We start from the raw sequence: 17,891 nt of genomic DNA, 5'->3' as shown, positions 1-17,891 counted from the left end.
GTAGTGTTTAAATAAAGTATTTGTCTTCCCCGCTGTGTTTAAATAAAGTAATTTGTCTCCCTCAGGTCTGATCCTCCTCTTCTACCTCGTCTTCTATGGGTTTTTGGCGGGAATGTTTTGTCTCACCATGTGGGTGATGTTACAGACTCTGGACGACAATGTCCCGCGCTACCAGGACCGGGTGGCCAATCCAGGTAAGTTAGGGTCAGCCCTTTAATAACAACATCATGTTTAACCCTTTAATAACAACATCATGTTTAACCCTTTATTAACTTCATAATGGTTAATCCTTGAATAACTTCATAATGGTCAAACTGCTCAACTAAGGATGCAGTAGGCAGTGCACTACATCTGAGCCTGGAACACCTGGAGGAAGGAATGCGTGGGTCCAGATGCTGTTCATTGATTTCAGTTCGGCATTTAACACCATAATCCCCCAGCATCTGGTTAACAAATTGGGCCCCCTGGCGCTGAATACACCCCATCAGAACTGGATTCTTGATTTCCTGATGAACAGACCTCAGGTTGAACGAGTGGGGGCAAACTTTTCATCCACCACCTCATTGAGCACCGGCTCCCCCCAAGGGTGCATCTTGAGCCATCTGCTATACACCCTTATGACCCATGACTGCTGTGCAAAACTCAACACCAATCACAGTATTAAATATGCTGATGACACAACAGCAGTGGGTCTCATCCAGGGCAGTGATGAAGGCAATTACAGGGAGGAGGTGAAACTCTTCACAGAATGGTGCCAACAACTTGAACCTGAATGTTGAGAAAACCAAAGAGTTGGTGGTCGACTTCAGGAGGAATCGGCATGACGTCTGACCGCCTGACCTGGTCCCTGCATACCTCCTCCCTCATCAAAAAAAGCGCAGAGCAGCAGTGCCTCTGAGAAAAGGGCCCTGAGGAGGCTGGTGAGGTCAGCTGAGAGGACCATTGGGGTAACGCTGCCACCTATTGAGAACATGGCCAAACAACGCGGCCTTTCAAAGGCAAAAAAAATCTACTCTACACACCCTTGTGTGACCCACCCTCCTCTCTTGAACACTGTAAACTGAGACAATGCGGAACATATGTATGGGTGTATGCATGCGTGTGTGTATACAGTATGTGTGTGTGGGTATGTATGTGTGCATAAGCTATAAGTATATGTATGGGTATGTTTGGGATATGTGTATTTCTACATCTCTCATATTTTTAATTGCTAGCTATCTTATTTATATATATATTATATTTTTACTACACCATATTTATTTATTTATTTAAATTGCATTCTTCTAGCTGCTGATGGGGTTTATTTTATGTCTGTTTTTATGGTGGTCCTATGCAACGTAATTTTGTTCTACACTGCACTTCCTGAAGCATTTTTGGACAATGTGATTTGACAATAAAAATAATCTTGAATCCTAATAACCTCATAATGTTAACCCTTTAATAACTTAATAATGTTAACACTTTAATAACCCTTGAATTCCTTCATTCCTGCTGCCATTAGGCTCTTAAATGCTGCTGATGCCAGCAACCTGTAACATCCAGAGCTTGTAATTCTGGGGAAGCATGATGCTTTGATTTATGTATAAATTACTTGATTGAAGTTGGATTATGGTTGTATATTTATTCAATTTAGTTTATTTGGCAACCTGTGTGTGCTTTGCTGCTCTTGGCTGGTTTTCCTATTTGTTGACCTGCTGCTACTGACATTTTGGTTGATTGAATGATTGCAACGGTGTTCATTCTGCCCTATTTTTCTGGATCCTTCATCTCAGATTGTGTCTTTCACTTGAAAGCTCCTGCATTAATTACAACAGATTTATCATTTTAACTACACTGGCTGATTGAATCCGTAATGATCATTTGGCCTTAAATAAATGGTTAAAGAAATGAAGTGAAATTACTTCAGACACTGTGTTATAAATGATAAAAAACAAGCAGCAGACAGAAAACCCATCACAGTCATAGGTCAGATGTATTTAAACAACATACTGAGGACACCTTCTGGACAGCTGAGGAACAACAGAGGTCCGTTATCAACATTAATCACTCAGCAGGATCAGAGGCACAGAAACAGTTCAACATACCCAGTATATTTTTGGATTATGTACCGGGCCACATGAAATTCTGCGGACAGAGAATTTTCCACAGATTTTAAACCAATTAAAATTAAAGTCAGTGCGCTAGAAAAGCAGTCTGCTAAATTCTACAGATTTTGAATCTGGAACACCTCTGAAAACTGTAGAACTAAATCCGCAGATCGGTCTGGTTATCTGGCTTCACTAACAACTGCCGTCACATGGTCATTAACTCCATCATGGCTAGTTCCAACTACAGGACTCAACATTACCCCTGTGTCACCTCTTGCTTGTGCTTTTGTGAGAAAACGTAGTGTGGAGAGCAGACTTGAGGATTTCTCCTGCAAAAAGATCTATCAGTGTTTGAGCCGCTGTCGTCGGTAGAAAATTTGACAACTAGACTAAAGTTGTATCGTGTAAAAGGCACAGCAAACTGGACACTTTGAAAGTGTTCATTAGGAACATATCTTAAGTCAACCCATGTTTTCCCAATCTAGCCAAGAGCGTGCTTACAAATAGGGGTGGAGTTTGTAGCATATAACCAATCACAAACAAGCAAGTCCGCTGGCATCAGAGTGACATATTTTACAAACAAAAGCAGCTAAAAGCAACACTGTTGTTGCCTCATAAACCTACATCTATAACTTTGTTGTTGATGTTTTTTCTATGAAAAAGTTCATTTTAACTTCTCAGTTCCAGTCCTTCCATTTCCAGTGTTTGATTATTCATTATAAATCTGTTTTGTTTTGTGCAGGTTTGGTGATTCGTCCGCACGCCGCTGAAATCTCCTTCAACCGCAGTGACCCGACAAACTACAACCAGTACGTCCAAAACCTGCACGACCTCCTGCAGCGTGAGTACAAACACACTTCCTGAGAGAAACAAACATGAACCTGACCCTTCAGAAACCTTTCTGAAGGGTTAAAGGGATGTTCCAGCACAACATTTCCATAAAAATCATATGTCAAACATGATGGGCAACACTGCATGTGCCCATCATGTTTACAGTCTGAGATGATCAAGCATCAGTTTATATATGTAAAGGTCAGCCAGTTTGTACCTTTAGTTTGTAACAGAGCCATCAGCTCAGAGATTTATTTATTACAAACAGTCCAAACAGAAGTCTTATTAAGTCCCCAGGATATCAGCAACAGAGCAGACGGGGAGCTACAGGTGAGCAGGTAGACGGGCGGCTAAAGGTATGGGGTTTGATTTAATGCTCAGGTTCTGGTTCTGAGGGTTTGAAAACAAAGGCTGTATTTCATTAGTTTTTCATTATGCCCTCTTTCACTTTGCGTCAGCCCTTGGTATAACATCATAGCATACACCATACGAAGGCCACTTGGAGAGAAGAGGGAAAGTGGGCGGGGCAAATACAGGAAGCATGTGGCAATTTTGAGGGTGTTGACGGTGTTGAAATGGGCAGTTTCTAATTTGCAGGGATGATGAGGAAAGTGGGAACTGGGGCATGTTCAATCTCAAACCAGTGTACAACATTTTGCTGTGGTTTCCAGGTTGAACACCATCTTAAAAGACAGCAGGGTGTTCAGTTGAAATAAATATTAAACGTGTTGTCAGGGCTGAACGTGGCCTAGGTGTGTAGGTGGGAGGGGATGCCAGGTGAACAGGACTGAGAAGAGTCTGAGGACATCTAGTGGACGGTTGGAGGACAGCAGGGGAGAGGACATGAGGACAGGGAGACGGGCTAAACAACCATTTACAAAGTGCATCAAAGTCCATGTGACACCTACACATGTTTATTGTGATGTCCTACAGACATTTCATGATCAGAGTGATCATATGTTTACGTCATGTATGAGAAAAAACTGTAACCATGAAAACAAACTAAAAGGTTAAATTTATCAGTTTTATCATTCTGACATAGATAGATAGATAGATAGATAGATAGATAGATAGATAGATAGATAGATAGATAGATGGATATTTTTATTGATCCCAAAAAAACATGTTAATAAACTCTTTTGGATGACTATATGTTTTCTTCCATATCACAGTAAATCTAAACAACATGAGCCTGTGAACATCCAGCGGGAGGCATGGCCTCTCCACAGCTGACATGCTGATTGGTTCCCTCCTAGACATAAGTCCCTATAGATAACCGTCATATTCTTCACAATAAGAGTCCAGCTGAGTTTAGTCTTGAGTGGACACCCTTTTCTCTCATCAGACATTAAATTTGACCTTTAAAGTTTTTCTCTGCAGGTTACAACGACAGCATTCAGGAGCGTAACGACTTGTGTATGGTGGGTGAATACACTGAACAGGACAATGAGCCAATCAAGAAGGTTTGTCAGTTTAAACGCAGTATGCTGCGTCAGTGCTCCGGTCTGCACGACTCGAGCTTTGGATTCGCCGAGGGGAAACCGTGCATCATCATCAAGATGAACCGGGTCAGTAAAGCACTCTCACTCCGTCTGTTATGATGTTTAAAGATGCAAAAACTTAAGTCCGTCCATCAGGATATTTGTAAATGAGAAACCAATGCAGCATTTAATAAGAGCAACAGGAAGTCTGTCTGACTCTTGTTTGCAGTCCCTGAAGTGCTTTTTTGTCAGAGTTAATGTACAATAAAGTGAAGAGGAACATGAAAGTCTTAACTCTTAAATAAAAATTGGACACATGTGGAGCAGATTTTATCACATTATCTCTGTCCCAATCACCTGTCTGCTTCTCTACACAAAGTGATGTGAACATCTTTAAACACTGCAAAGCCAAAACAAGTCCGGGCCCAGACAACATTGGTAGCCGTGTTCTCTCCTGTTGTGCAGAACAGCTAGGCCCCATTTTTAATTATATTCTTAATCAATCAATGTGTCAACAGAAGGTTCCTGACTTATGGAAACAAAAATGTTGCAAAAATCAGCCGCCCAAAGATTTTAAATGACTACAGACTCATAGCCCTTACGTCACTTGTGATGAAGTCCTTTGAAAAGCTGATCAAAAGAGAACTAACATTTAGGACAAACAGTCTCCTTGACCCACTACAGTTTGCATATAGACTCAACAGAGGAGTCCAGGATGCAACTGTGACAGTACTCAACCTCATCCTTAAACATCTTGAGGGAAATAAAAACCACGCTAGACTACTGTTTGTGGATTTTTCTTCAGCCTTTAACACCATTCAGCCGCACCTGTTGGTTGAGAAGCTCTTGCATCAGTTCCAAATGGAGGCCAACCTTGTGGGCTGGATATTGGACTTCCTTACAATTAGATCTCAGCGAGTGAGGGTAAATGGTCACTTCTCTGACTGGGCCCTCTCATCAACTGGCTCACCGCAGGGGTGTGTTCTTTCCCCCCTCCTCTATATTCTGTACACCAACCACTGCTGCTCTGTGACTGAAAACCGACACTTTTTCAAGTTTGCTGATGATACAGTTATTGTCAGCTTACTGAACAATGAGGAAACTTCACACGGTCCGGTCATGGACCACTTTGTAACATGGTGCCAGGATGCCTTACTTGAGCTGAACACCTCAAAGACAAAAGACATGTGTATTGACTTTAGGCATAATGTCACTAACAATGTAAAACTAGTATAAATGGTCAGGAAATAGAGGTTGTTAAAGAGTACAAGTATTTAGGATCCATTATTGATGACAAGTTGTGCTTAAGCCAAATACTAGTTTGCTTTGCAAGAAAGGCCAGCAGCGCCTGTATTGCCTTAGAAAGCTGGCCAAGTTTAATGTGGACAAGACCCTGTTGACCCTTTTCTATAGGTCCTTTGTTGAGTCAGTTGTCACCTTCTCCTTAATCTGCTGGTATGGGTCCATTACTGTAAAACAAAAAAAACACCCTCTCCAGGCTAATTACGGTGAGCAGCTGTATCACAGTTTCTAGGCAAAAAGGCCTGGAGGAACTCTATCAGAAGCAGATGCTAAAAAGGGCTGAATCTATCCTGTCAGATAGTTCTCATCCCTTACGGGCTGAATTTCAGATGTTGCCATCCGGATCACGCTTTATACTTCCAAAACTCAGAACAAATAGATATAAACACTCCTTTGTACCTGCAGCCATTCTACTTTTTAATTCTATAAAGAACCAGAGATAACTTGATTTATTGTTTATGTTTTTAAATTTGCCTGCAAGGTAGGCAATCTCTGTATTGTGTGTATGATTTTGTGTGATTTTATTATACTACCTGCTGCACAAAAAATTGCCCCACTGGGGGACAAATAAAGTAACTTGACTTGACTTGACTTCTACATATAGAAACATGCGAGTTCTGTCTCATATCATGTTCACTGCTGTGTTTAAATGAGACCTCCCCGAAAAATTCCCACTTGAGTGGTTTGTTCCAGCATGATTCTGACCTATATTTAGGTTTATTTTTTTTGTAAGATTATTTTTGGGCATTTTAGGCCTTTATTTGGATAGGACAGTTTAGACTTTGAAGGGGAGAAAGAAGGGGAATGACATGCAGCAAAGGGCTGCAAGTTGGAATGAAACCCGCGGCTGCTGCGTCGAGAAGTAAACCTCTATATATGGGCTCCTGATCTACCAGGTGAGCTAACCAGACACCCCAATATTTAGGTTTGTAGTGGCGGCGCCCTCTAGTGGCCATAGGAGTTCTGACGGGAGCAAAGCAGGAAGTAAGGTGAGGAAGTACGAGCACCAAATATCCTGGGAAGGGTTATGGTAAGGAGGGAGGTTGGGGGAGGAAAGGAAGGAAACAGAGAGTTTTTTAATCTTTACGGAACAAATGGAGCTGCGTCACGTGGTAACCTTCAGGAAGTGAAGTAACTTCTGAATTTAACCCAAACCTCCATCAGAACACTTAAAGGATCCTTGTTTGAACCGTCATGTTTTCAAATGTTTAAAATGCACTTATAGATGAATCCAGAATGAATTAACTAGGCATGATGAAGACACGTAATGAACGCAAAGAAACGAAAAACAAAAAATACAATTATAATGTAACAAACAAAACTATAATATAATATAATGAATAAAACAACAACAGTCTGTCTGTTTGCAGGTCATCGGACTGAAACCACAAGGAGACCCCTACATCAACTGTACTGCCAAGGTAACACAGATACACACACACACACACACACACACACGCACACACACACACACACACACACACACACACACAACGCAAACACACGCACAGACACACACACGCACACACACACACGCACACACACAGACAAACACACACGCAGACACACACACACACGCAAACACACACACACACGCACACACACACATAAATGTACACACACACAGACACACACACACACACACACACACACACACACACACACACATGCACACACGCACACACATGCAAACACACGCACACACACACGCACAAACGCACACACACACGCATACACACACACATAAATGCACACACACACACGCACACACACACACACACACACACACACACACACACACACACACACACACACACACACACATACGCAGACACACACACACACACATGCACACGCACACATATGCAAACACACTCACACACACACGCACAAACGCACACACACACGCACATACACACACACACAGACACATACATACACACACACACAGACAAACACAGAAATACAAGATGTCTATTATTATGTATCTATCTATATGTCTCTAAATAATGAAAGGTATGTATTTCTCTGTGTCAGAGAGCCAGTCCGTTACAGATGCAGTACTACCCGTCAGAAGCTCGTCTGGATAAAATGTTTTTCCCGTATTACGGAAAGAAAGCTCATGTAAGTAAAGCCCCTAACCCTAACCCATGTAAGTAAAGACTGTCACTTATAGTTAATAGAGTTTATATTACATTAGTATTTAGAAATTAATTTTCACAAGAAACTTTGACCTAACCTTAAGAATGTGATGTAATCTCTCTCTCTGTCTCTCTCTCTCCCTCTCTCTCTCTCTCTTTCTGTCTCTCTCTGTCTCTCCCTCCCTCCCTTTCTCTGTCTCCCTCCCTCTCTCCCTCTCTCCCTCCCTCCCTCTCCCTCCCCCTCTCTCTCTCCTCCTCCCTCCCCCTCTCTCTCCTCCCCTCCCTCCCTCCTCCCTCCTCCTCCCTCCCTCCCCTCTCTCCTCCTCTCTCCCTCCCTCTCTCCCTCTCCCTCCCTCCACCTCTCCCTCCCCCTCCCTCCCCCTCTCCCTCCCCTCCCTCCCCTCTCCCTCCCCTCCCTCCTCCCTCCCCCTCCCTCCCTCCTCCCTCCCTCCCCCCCAGGCTGACTACGTGCAGCCCCTGGTTGCAGTGCAGTTGTTGCTCTCCAGAGAAGACCTGAACGTGGAGCAGACGGTGGAGTGTAAACTCGAGGGAACCAACCTGCGTAACGACGACGACCGAGACAAGTTTATGGGTCGCGTTGTTTTCCGGGTCAAAGTGGCGGAGTAACCACATCTGCCAGTTGTCATGGATACCACAAACTGTGTTGAAAGTGGAAATAAATGTCCGGTTCAGGACACTCTGTATTTCAGACCTGATCTGATCCTGGATGTCTGGATGTGGTCTTGCTGAGTCTGGTTTCAGCCGTTCGGACGGACGGATCAGGTCAGGTCTGTGTGAAGCATGTGAGCCAGGTGCACACCCGCGTGTTGTTTTTAAATTTAAATGTTTAATAGTGATGTACAAGGATCCCAGCAGTCTGTAATGGAGCAGCACAAACACACTTCACTGTAATGAGATTACTCTTCTTCCATCCTGAAACAAGAGAAAGACAAAATGCCTTCACAGTTTTTATAATTCTGCATTGAGGATGACATTTCTAACTTTTTTTAACAATAACATTTTCAAGTTCAAAAAGAGAAAACTGATTCTCTGATTGTTCAACATGTAAACGTTTCAGCAGTTTGCAGGATTTGTATTTAAGTAAACATTGACACAATCAGTTCAATGTAGCAGTAGGATGGAAAGGCAGTAATCTGATTACTGACGGCCAGTATAATAATAATAATACTATTTCAGTTCATGCAGACCACTGCCAGAAAGATTTGAGTAACAAACTTATCAAAGACAGATTCATAACTGCAGAAAGCTACAAATGTTCTACTTGTAGTTTTCCTGTTTAATGTTTGAGTTGTCTCAGTATAACACTAACTGGAGCACAGACAATAATCTTGTTGAATTATTAATTATATATACAATTATAATAAATACTTTTGATAAAACAGGTCCTCTAGAGGATGAACATTGCACTGCGATATAGGACGCTGCCTCGGCGCTCCGCCTGCTGGGACTTTCACCCCTGTCTTTTAAAATATACTTTATGAATATATTGAGGTCTCCCAATGTGTTTACAACCTACTGTTGCACAGATGTTTTTAAATGTTTTGAGTGTTTTTAAAGACTACTGTTGTGTGATTATTAATGAGTTTATCAGCACAGATCCAATCAGCTTCATGTGTGTTAAGATCGTTAAGTTATTTCTATCCTCGTCTGAAACAGATTGATGTATAGTTTCATTATTTATGTTTCTGTCGACTGAAGGAACGACAGGAAACAAGACTATAATGATCTACTCTGCTGCAAATAAAACACAAAGACTCTGACATGTCAATCATTTAAAAAGAGCAGTTTCCAATCCCTTTCTGTCTTTATCCATCAGTGTAAAACAGACTTAAAGAGTAAAAGCCAGAAGAGAGATGATGGTGTTAACTTCAACATGTACAGTGTGAGAAAGTACTCAGGTTGTTAAGCATCAGAATCAGAAAAGGATTTATTGCCAAGTAAGTAACATTTGGTGGTTGGTGCAAACATAAACCTAAACATGTTCAACATTGGGTTAGGGTTAGGGGGGTAGGCAAACATAAAGCTAAACATATTCAATATTGGGTTAGGTTTGGGTTAAAACGCAACACCCAGAATGGGTGCTGCGAGGGGCAGGGGCACAAGGGTGTGAATAAAAAACACTGGTGTGAATAAAAACACTTTAAAGAACTCCTTAAAAAAACAGGTTCGTTTGAATAAAAATGGGGGGGGGGGGTTTAGATATTAAAAGGAGGTTAAAAGAACCACTGGAAAGGAAGGACAGCGAGAATTTCAAACTTTGAATAAAAGGTCTACTCCACAACAACTCCGGTGTCTCTCCCAGAAGATTATTTAAAAAAAATTAAATATATAAAAAAAAATAAAATAAAAAAACACACAGTCATGTGATAAATACCATTATAAAAAGCCTGGTGTCCCAATATAAAATATAAAATATAAACTCTATTATAATCTTAAAACCATGTCAATTAATTTAAAAAAATAAAAATTTAAATACTGTCTGCGTTACTTGCTCTTGAGGTTAAAAATATCCATACACATACCATTCAGGTTTAATAAGTGCTATGTTAAAAGTGCTTTAAGAAGTAAAGAATAAGTAAATAAAAAAGTGCCACACAATAAATAACATAAATAATTTAAAATACATCATATAAATAAAACCAAACTGTTAGTAAAAAATGCATAAAACCAATGGCATGTGTATAGTTATGCTAAAATCTTGAGGCAAGTAATTCAATTCGTAATAATAAAATAATAATAATAATAATAATAATAAATAAATAATAAATAATAATAATAAATATAAATTATATATTAGAGACAGACAAAAAATCCAATAAAATTCTTAAAATGTAAATAAGACAGAATAAAAGTTATAAAAGGACAACCAAGGCATCTTCAAAATATTTATTAAAGTGCCCATATTATGAAAAAAACACTTTTTCTGGTATTTGGGGTGTTCTTTTGTGTCTCTGGTGCTTCCACACACATACAAACTTTGAAAAAAATCCATCCATGCTGTTTTGAGTGAGATACGGTTTCTGAATGTGTCCTGCCTTCAGTCTCCTGGTGAGCTGTTCAAAATCGGCTCGGACTGTGACGTCACAATCCGAAATGAGCTGGCTAACCGCAACCGTTAGCTTGAAGCGTTAGCATTAGCATGCTAACGCTAATGCTAACACTAGCATGATACCTCGTTCTCAATAGCAAAGCACTGCTACAACACACACAAGTTCACCATAATCTACAAAAGAACTACTTACATGTGCGCCCTCATTTAGAAGTCTCCCAGCTAATCCTGCCTTGTAACTGACTGAAGTTGGAGAAACAGGCTTTCTTTTACTGTCTCTAGAGTTAGCTAGCTGACATGATCTACATCTGAGCTACTGAGCATGTGCGAGTGCAATCAAAGATAGTACAGAAGAAGAAGAAGAAAAGAGGTCTCACTCTGTAGCTAAAACAGAAACCAGGTGAAAAGAGGATCTACAGCAGTGAGAGAGAGCTGTGCAGTACAACAAAAATATGGTGTTTTTTGAAAATTAAACCATGTAAACCTATTTTGGTACAACGTTAAAATACAATTATGAACCTGAAAATTTGTAAAATATGGGTGCTTTAAAATAAATATAATCAAGGTATTGGGTAGGACCTCCTCTGTAGGAATAGATTAAAACCCCCGAAAGGGAAGAATAGTAAAAATGGAAAAAAACATGCCATAAAGGAATTAAATATATTAAAAAAATATTAAAATAAAAAAAAAAAAAAAGTTTTGCAATAAATATTATATACTTCTATACTTCTATAGTTCTCTTCTATAGTTCTCTTCTATACTTATATACTTCTATAGTTCTCTTCTATAGTTCTATAGTTCTCTTCTATACTTCCATACGTCTATACTTCTATAGTTCTCTTCTATACTTCTATAGTTCTATACTTCTATAGTTCTATAGTTATCTTCTATACTTCTATACATCTATACTTCTATACTTCTATAGTTCTATAGTTATCTTCTATACTTCTATACGTCTATAGTTCTATAGTTCTCTTCTATAGTTCAATACGTCTATACTTCTATAGTTCTCTTCTATACTTCTATAGTTCTATAGTTATCTTCTATACTTCTATAGAGCTATACTTCTATACTTCTATAGTTATCTTCTATACTTCTATACGTCTATAGTTCTATAGTTCTCTTCTATACTTCTATATGTCTATACTTCTATAGTTCTCTTCTATAGTTCTATTGTTCTATAGTTATCTTTTATACTTCTATATGTCTATACTTCTATAGTTCTCTTCTATAGTTCTATTGTTCTATAGTTATCTTCTAACCTTCTATAGTTCTATACTTATATAGTTCTCTTCTATACTTATATAGTTCTCTTCTATACTTATATAGTTCTCTTCTATACTCAATTTGATTTGAGTTGATTCTTTATTTAAAAAGGACAACACACATTAATCAACATTTCTGTTAATGTGCCAGTGTTAGCCAGCTTTTTTTTTTTTTTTTTTTTTTTTTTTTTTTTTTTTTTTTTTTTTTTTTTTTAAAAAATTTTTTTTTTTTTTTTTTTTTTTTTAAAAAGAGAGAGGGGGAAGGGGGTGTTTTTTTTTAAATAAAAAAAAAAAAAACAAATTAAACCCTTTTATATTTTTTTTTTTAAAAAGCTTTTTTTAAAACATTTTTTATTTTTTTTTTTTTTTTTTTTTTTTTTTTTTTTTTTTTTTTTTTTTTTTTAAAAAAAAAAAGGAAAGGGGGTTTTTTTTTTAAATTTTTTTTTTTAAAATTTTTTTAAAAATGTTTTTATTCACATTACTAATGAGATTAGGAATCGTTTGAAATCCTTTTCATTAAACTTTGCCTCACCTGTAGATGGCCCCGCCCCCTCTGGGCTTCTCCTTTAAATAGCCCCGCCCCTTCCTGGTACGGTAACTTCAGAGCCGCGAAGCCAAATGGCCATGCAACGTCGCGGGTCATTCTACCTCCCGAAATTACCGTTTTTTCGGACCAAACGGAGCCGCTGCCCGCTGGAACTATGGACACACTAACGGAGATATGTCGGTGTTACCGTGGAGACAGAAACAGAGACATTTATGGTGAGTTGTCTGTGTTTGTGTGGACTTCAAAGAGAGTGTGTTTTCACCGCCGAGTGAACAGGTGATTTCAATCAGTCATTAAGTTCCAGTTACTCTACAGAAAGGAGAAACTGGTCCTCCTCCATCTTAACTTCACTTACTAATACTTTATTATACGTTTCAATTTGTTATCATTCAATTTAGACTTTATTTTTTAATTTATTATGGCCTATTCTGATTGGCTGTTGCTTTTTTTTATATATAATGATGCAAGGGGTTTCACGTATTCGGTGTGTCTCTGTGTTTCGGTGACGTAGCCCCTTATAGCCGTTAGTACAGTTAGAGCTGTTAGGTTAACGTCTCTCCAGCCAAAGCCGAACCGTCCTCCGCCTCTCTGCTCCATCGGTACCGGTAGGTCTACCTGCTCCATCGGTACCGGTAGGTCTGCTCCATCGGTACCGGTAGGTCTACCTGCTCCATCGGTACCGGTAGGTCTACCTGCTCCATCGGTACCGGTAGGTCTACCTGCTGTGTGTTTAAATGTAAGATCCCCCATGTTAAAAATGACCTTGAAGTTCTCATAACGCATTTATTTTTTTAAGTAAATTGTCCTTAGTATTGTGTGTGTGTGTGTGTGTGTGTGTGTGTTTCTCTCTGTCTCTCTGTGTGTGTGTGTGTGTGTGTGTCTCTGTCTCTCTGTGTGTGTGTGTGTGTGTGTGTGTGTGTGTCTGTGTGTGTGTGTTTCTCTGTGTGCCTGCGTTTGTTTGTGTGTGGAATTTTTAAATTTGTATGGTCTATTCTTATTGGCTGTTGCATTTTTTTTTAAATGTAATGATGCAAGGTGTTTTCGTTGGTGTGTGTGTGTGTGTGTGTTTCTCTGTGTGCCTGTGTTTGTTTGTGTGTGGAATTTTTAAATTTGTATGGCCTGTTCTTATTGGCTGTTGCATTTTTTTTAAATGTAATGATGCAAGGTATTTTAATTGGTGTGTGTGTTTGTCTCTGTGTGTCTGTTTTTGTGTGTGTGGAATTTTTAAATTTGTATGGCCTATTCTTATTGGCTGTTGCATTTTTTTAAATGTAATGATGCAAGGTGTTTTAATTGGTGTGTGTGTTTGTGTGTGGAATTTTTTAATTTGTATGGCCTTTTCTTATTGGCTGCGTTTTTTAAATGTAATGATGCAAGTTGTTTTCATTGACGTGTGTGTGTCTGTGTGTGTGTGTGTGTGTCTGTGTGTGTGTCTGTGTAATTTAAAAATTTGTATGGCCTATTCTTATTGGCTGTTGAATGTTTTAAATGTAATAGAGAGCCGAAGTCACGCCCTTCTACTTCCGGTCCATGGGACCTATCTTTCGAAAAAATATGAACGAGGGTCAATGGAGAGATAATTATTATTTTTTGATCCAGTTTGAATTGAGCCATGGATTACAAATATGATGTTGGTCAATTTAAAACATTATTTTTCAACCGAAAAAAGTCTCTGTTTATTGTTAAACTGTTGAAGTATAAGACTGTGAAAATACGTAATTAGAAAGACTACAAACTTCATGGATGACGTCTCTCTGAAGCTACGATGTCTTTGCGTATCGTACCGGGGACGTAACGTTACTCTAATGAGCAGAGGATCTTGCTTGTTCTTTTACATATCTGCTGAAAACACTTGACTGGATAAAACACAGCAGTTAAAATAACGTTACATGTGTTGTGGAACAGAGCTAAGCTAGCTAGCTAGCGAGCAAGCCGAACATCAAGCTAGGTGAGGTAGATTGAAATGGGAGATGTAGTCCACTGGGAGATGTAGTCCACTCAACGGTTTCACACTAAACTAATCTTGTAACTTGTACTACGACAAACCTACGGGTAACTGAGACTTTCTTCGGTTGAAAAATTATCTTTTAAATTGACGAACATCATATTTATAATCCATGGCTCAATTCAAACGGGATCAAAAAATAATTTAACTCTCCCCGTTCACTACCGTTCATATTTTTTCTGACTTAAGGTCCCATGAGGTCCACCGGAAGGGACGGGACTTCGGCTCTCTATGACGCAAGGTGTTTTCGGTGACATGTGCGTGTGTGTGTTTATCTGTGTGTGTGTGTGTGTGTGTGTGTGTGTGTGCGTGCGTGTGTGTGTTTATCTGTGTGTGTGTGTGTGTGTGTGCGTGCGTGCGTAAACACAAGGTAATAAACTTATCTCAGCTGTGTTCAGTTCTGTTTATGTATGTTGAATCCCACAGAAGGAGTTCCAGAAGAAGATGAACACTAAACCTGTCTGATAGAAGAAGTTCACCAGACAACAGGATGTCCTCCTTTATCCCCTCATCAGGTAAGAAGACCTCAGCTGCTCAGTAATGCTGCTCATATTTCTGGTTATTAAAGACATCAGCTGCTCAGTAATGCTGCTGATATTTCTGGTTATTAATGACCTCAGCTGCTCAGTAATGCTGCTAATATTTCTGGTTATTAAAGACACCAGTCAATACTTGTCTTTATTATTACGGTAACATCATAATGTAGCTGTAGCTGTTCCCAGTGTTTAGTTTGAGTTAACGTTATTTTAGACTGAATCAAGCTGTCAGCTTGAAAAACAGTTTTATATATACACACATAAAAACTCTCCCTGCTTGTCTCCCTCTCCTCCTCATCATCCCTCTCCTCCTCATCTCCTCCTCATCTCTCCCTCTCCTCCTCACCTAGCCCTAGCCCTAACCCACCATTGTGATGTCACTGTCGTGATGCCACGCCCCCCACCCTGTCAGACACACCCTAATCTCCTAGTCGCCGGCGCTGGACGGGAAATTGACTGATGTCATTAATAACCAGACATATGTGCGTCGGTCTTAAACTAGGAAAGACACTTGCGTTGGGTTTTGCACTGTGCTGCGATTGGTGCAAGATAGGACCCCTTAAGTGGAAGCTACTTTTTTTTTTTTTTAAACCAAAATAGGTGACCTACGTGAATCGTGTAGATTCGCTGAGAAAATGTTTAAGGGGGGGTGTGTAAGTACTCGGGCCTGGTGCCCGATATCTGGCATATGACTATTTTAGAAAAATAAATTAAAAAGTCAGATTTGTTTTGCTTCACTGGATTTATAGTAACCATACTGTCTATGGATTTAACCAATCATCGAACTTCCACCAACCAATGAAACGACTTCTAGCCAATCAGATGCAAAGTAGGGCGGGTCTTTGCCGAAATGTCAGAGTGCGTTGCCGGTGTGGTCTCTGTGGTAACGCGGCTAAAAAAAATGGAGGCAAAGTTTATCAAACTTGGAGCATGTAGATACAGGCAGCTTTAGTTGAGAAAGGAGTTAAAAACAAATGGCGCTGGGCATGAATAGAGGACGAGAGGAAAAGGGTGGAGACGGGAAGCTGTTATTAGCACTTGGTGCCTCAAACTGAGGGAGCCGGGTGCTTCTGCAGCGCATGTTGAAGGATACCGGACGGCAGCAGCGGTAAGACAGGGCTGGCTAGTCGTTAGATGCTAGTCGTTAGATGCTAGTCGTTAGATGCTAGTCGTTAGATGCTAGTCGTTAGATGCTAGTCATTAGATGCTAGTCATTAGATGCTAGTCACAAAGCTTCGGTCCGTGCACTCTGTCATACGAGTACGTTACCGGCAACGACCGCTACATAGCGGAACATGATTTGTAAAAGCTATGTGAAGCCCAAACTGCCTCGACAAAGCTGTCTGTTTGGAATCAGCATGGCAGGTATTTAAACATAACGGCCTTGTCCCAGAGTTTAGACGTCTAGCGATATGAAAAGATAAACAATGCAACGTTTTTAATAAATGTAAATAAAGCAGCTAATATCAACATGGACAAAATCATGAATGTACTAATTCTCTTATTTGGTGATGACCTGGCCGAAGTAGTAAAGTTTAGTTTTCACAATGATTCATTGTAGGATTATGATATTATTGCAATATGTAAATCCACATTGACTCTTTATTTAAGATATGGTTGGAACAAGTAAAAATTTATCAAAAACGTTTTAGTCTTTAAAGATTATGTGTAATGTCAGAAGGACTTTAACTGTTTTGCCAGTCAAGTTAACTTTAATGAGCGCATATTGAAATATTACACTGTTGGTTGGCAAACAATTCATCTCAAAATGCATCAGATTGATGCTTTAAAATATGGAATATTTAAAATTCTCTTCCGGGGGAGCATGCCCCCGGACCACCCTAGAGGGGTAATATCCTTCTCACCTTTTTCACTCCTGACCCGTTTTCATGCCTGGATCAAAACAGGGCGATACGAAATAAAATTACAAAGTGCACATGTAAGGTAAACTAGGACTCAGCATATAGTGCAGATAAACCATGGCTTAATACTTTCTTTTTCTCAAGTTTGCTGTGTACATAGCAGTCAGGCAAGGTACTAATGTGGCCAGTTTTGCCAAGTACTTGCGTGCAAGGCCATCAGCTGTGTGCTTGGCCATTAAGTGGTATTTCAGACTGGATGTGTTGCGATGATAGCTCAGTTCACAACCACCAAACACACATCACTTTGGTCTTGTCAATGGAACCATTTGGCAACTTTTTAAATGTAAACTTTCCATTCAGAATCTTATTGGCATCCATTTCGGCGTCTCATGCTTGCCATCCACTCAAAACGTAACGTTAGCCTGCTACTCTTTGGCCAGCTCGCAAGCCCAAACAAGTGTGTGTGTCGTGCCTGTTGTGTTTCCGGTCTAGCTAGATCCGGTGTGGTGTTGTAGTTTTTATAACGTTACTAGTTGTTGCAACAGCATGTGAATAAAACTACAAAGTTTTCTAGGCCAAAAAGAAGGTTAATCTTGCAATAAAAAAAATGTACACCGTTAAAATGGGTTTGCGTTAACACCGTTAATGCGTTTAACTGACGGCACTAATTGAAATGTTTCGGCCGATGACGTAGAAAGCCCGGCCGATTTTGACAGGCTCACCCGGAGACTGAAGACAGGATACTTTCAGAAACCATATCTCAC

General features: G+C 39.8%; 1 protein-coding gene across 1 annotated transcript in view; it reads left to right on the top strand.

Annotated features, from left to right (window-relative positions):
* LOC120543874 (sodium/potassium-transporting ATPase subunit beta-3-like) overlaps positions 1-9,642 on the top strand; it is a 22,509-nt gene extending 12,867 nt beyond the window's left edge. Inside the window, exons 2-7 of the mRNA XM_039777235.1 lie at positions 66-194; positions 2,830-2,928; positions 4,299-4,486; positions 7,072-7,122; positions 7,739-7,825; positions 8,302-9,642. Coding sequence (XP_039633169.1) covers positions 66-194; positions 2,830-2,928; positions 4,299-4,486; positions 7,072-7,122; positions 7,739-7,825; positions 8,302-8,469 — 722 coding nt within the window. The 3' untranslated portion in view covers positions 8,470-9,642. The remainder of the gene's footprint in view (positions 1-65; positions 195-2,829; positions 2,929-4,298; positions 4,487-7,071; positions 7,123-7,738; positions 7,826-8,301) is intronic.
* Positions 9,643-17,891: the final 8,249 nt, after the last annotated feature.

This window comes from Perca fluviatilis, chromosome 2 (genome assembly GCF_010015445.1).
Source record: "Perca fluviatilis chromosome 2, GENO_Pfluv_1.0, whole genome shotgun sequence".
Taxonomy (NCBI): domain Eukaryota; kingdom Metazoa; phylum Chordata; class Actinopteri; order Perciformes; family Percidae; genus Perca; species Perca fluviatilis.
This window is presented reverse-complemented; position numbering and strand designations above follow the sequence as displayed.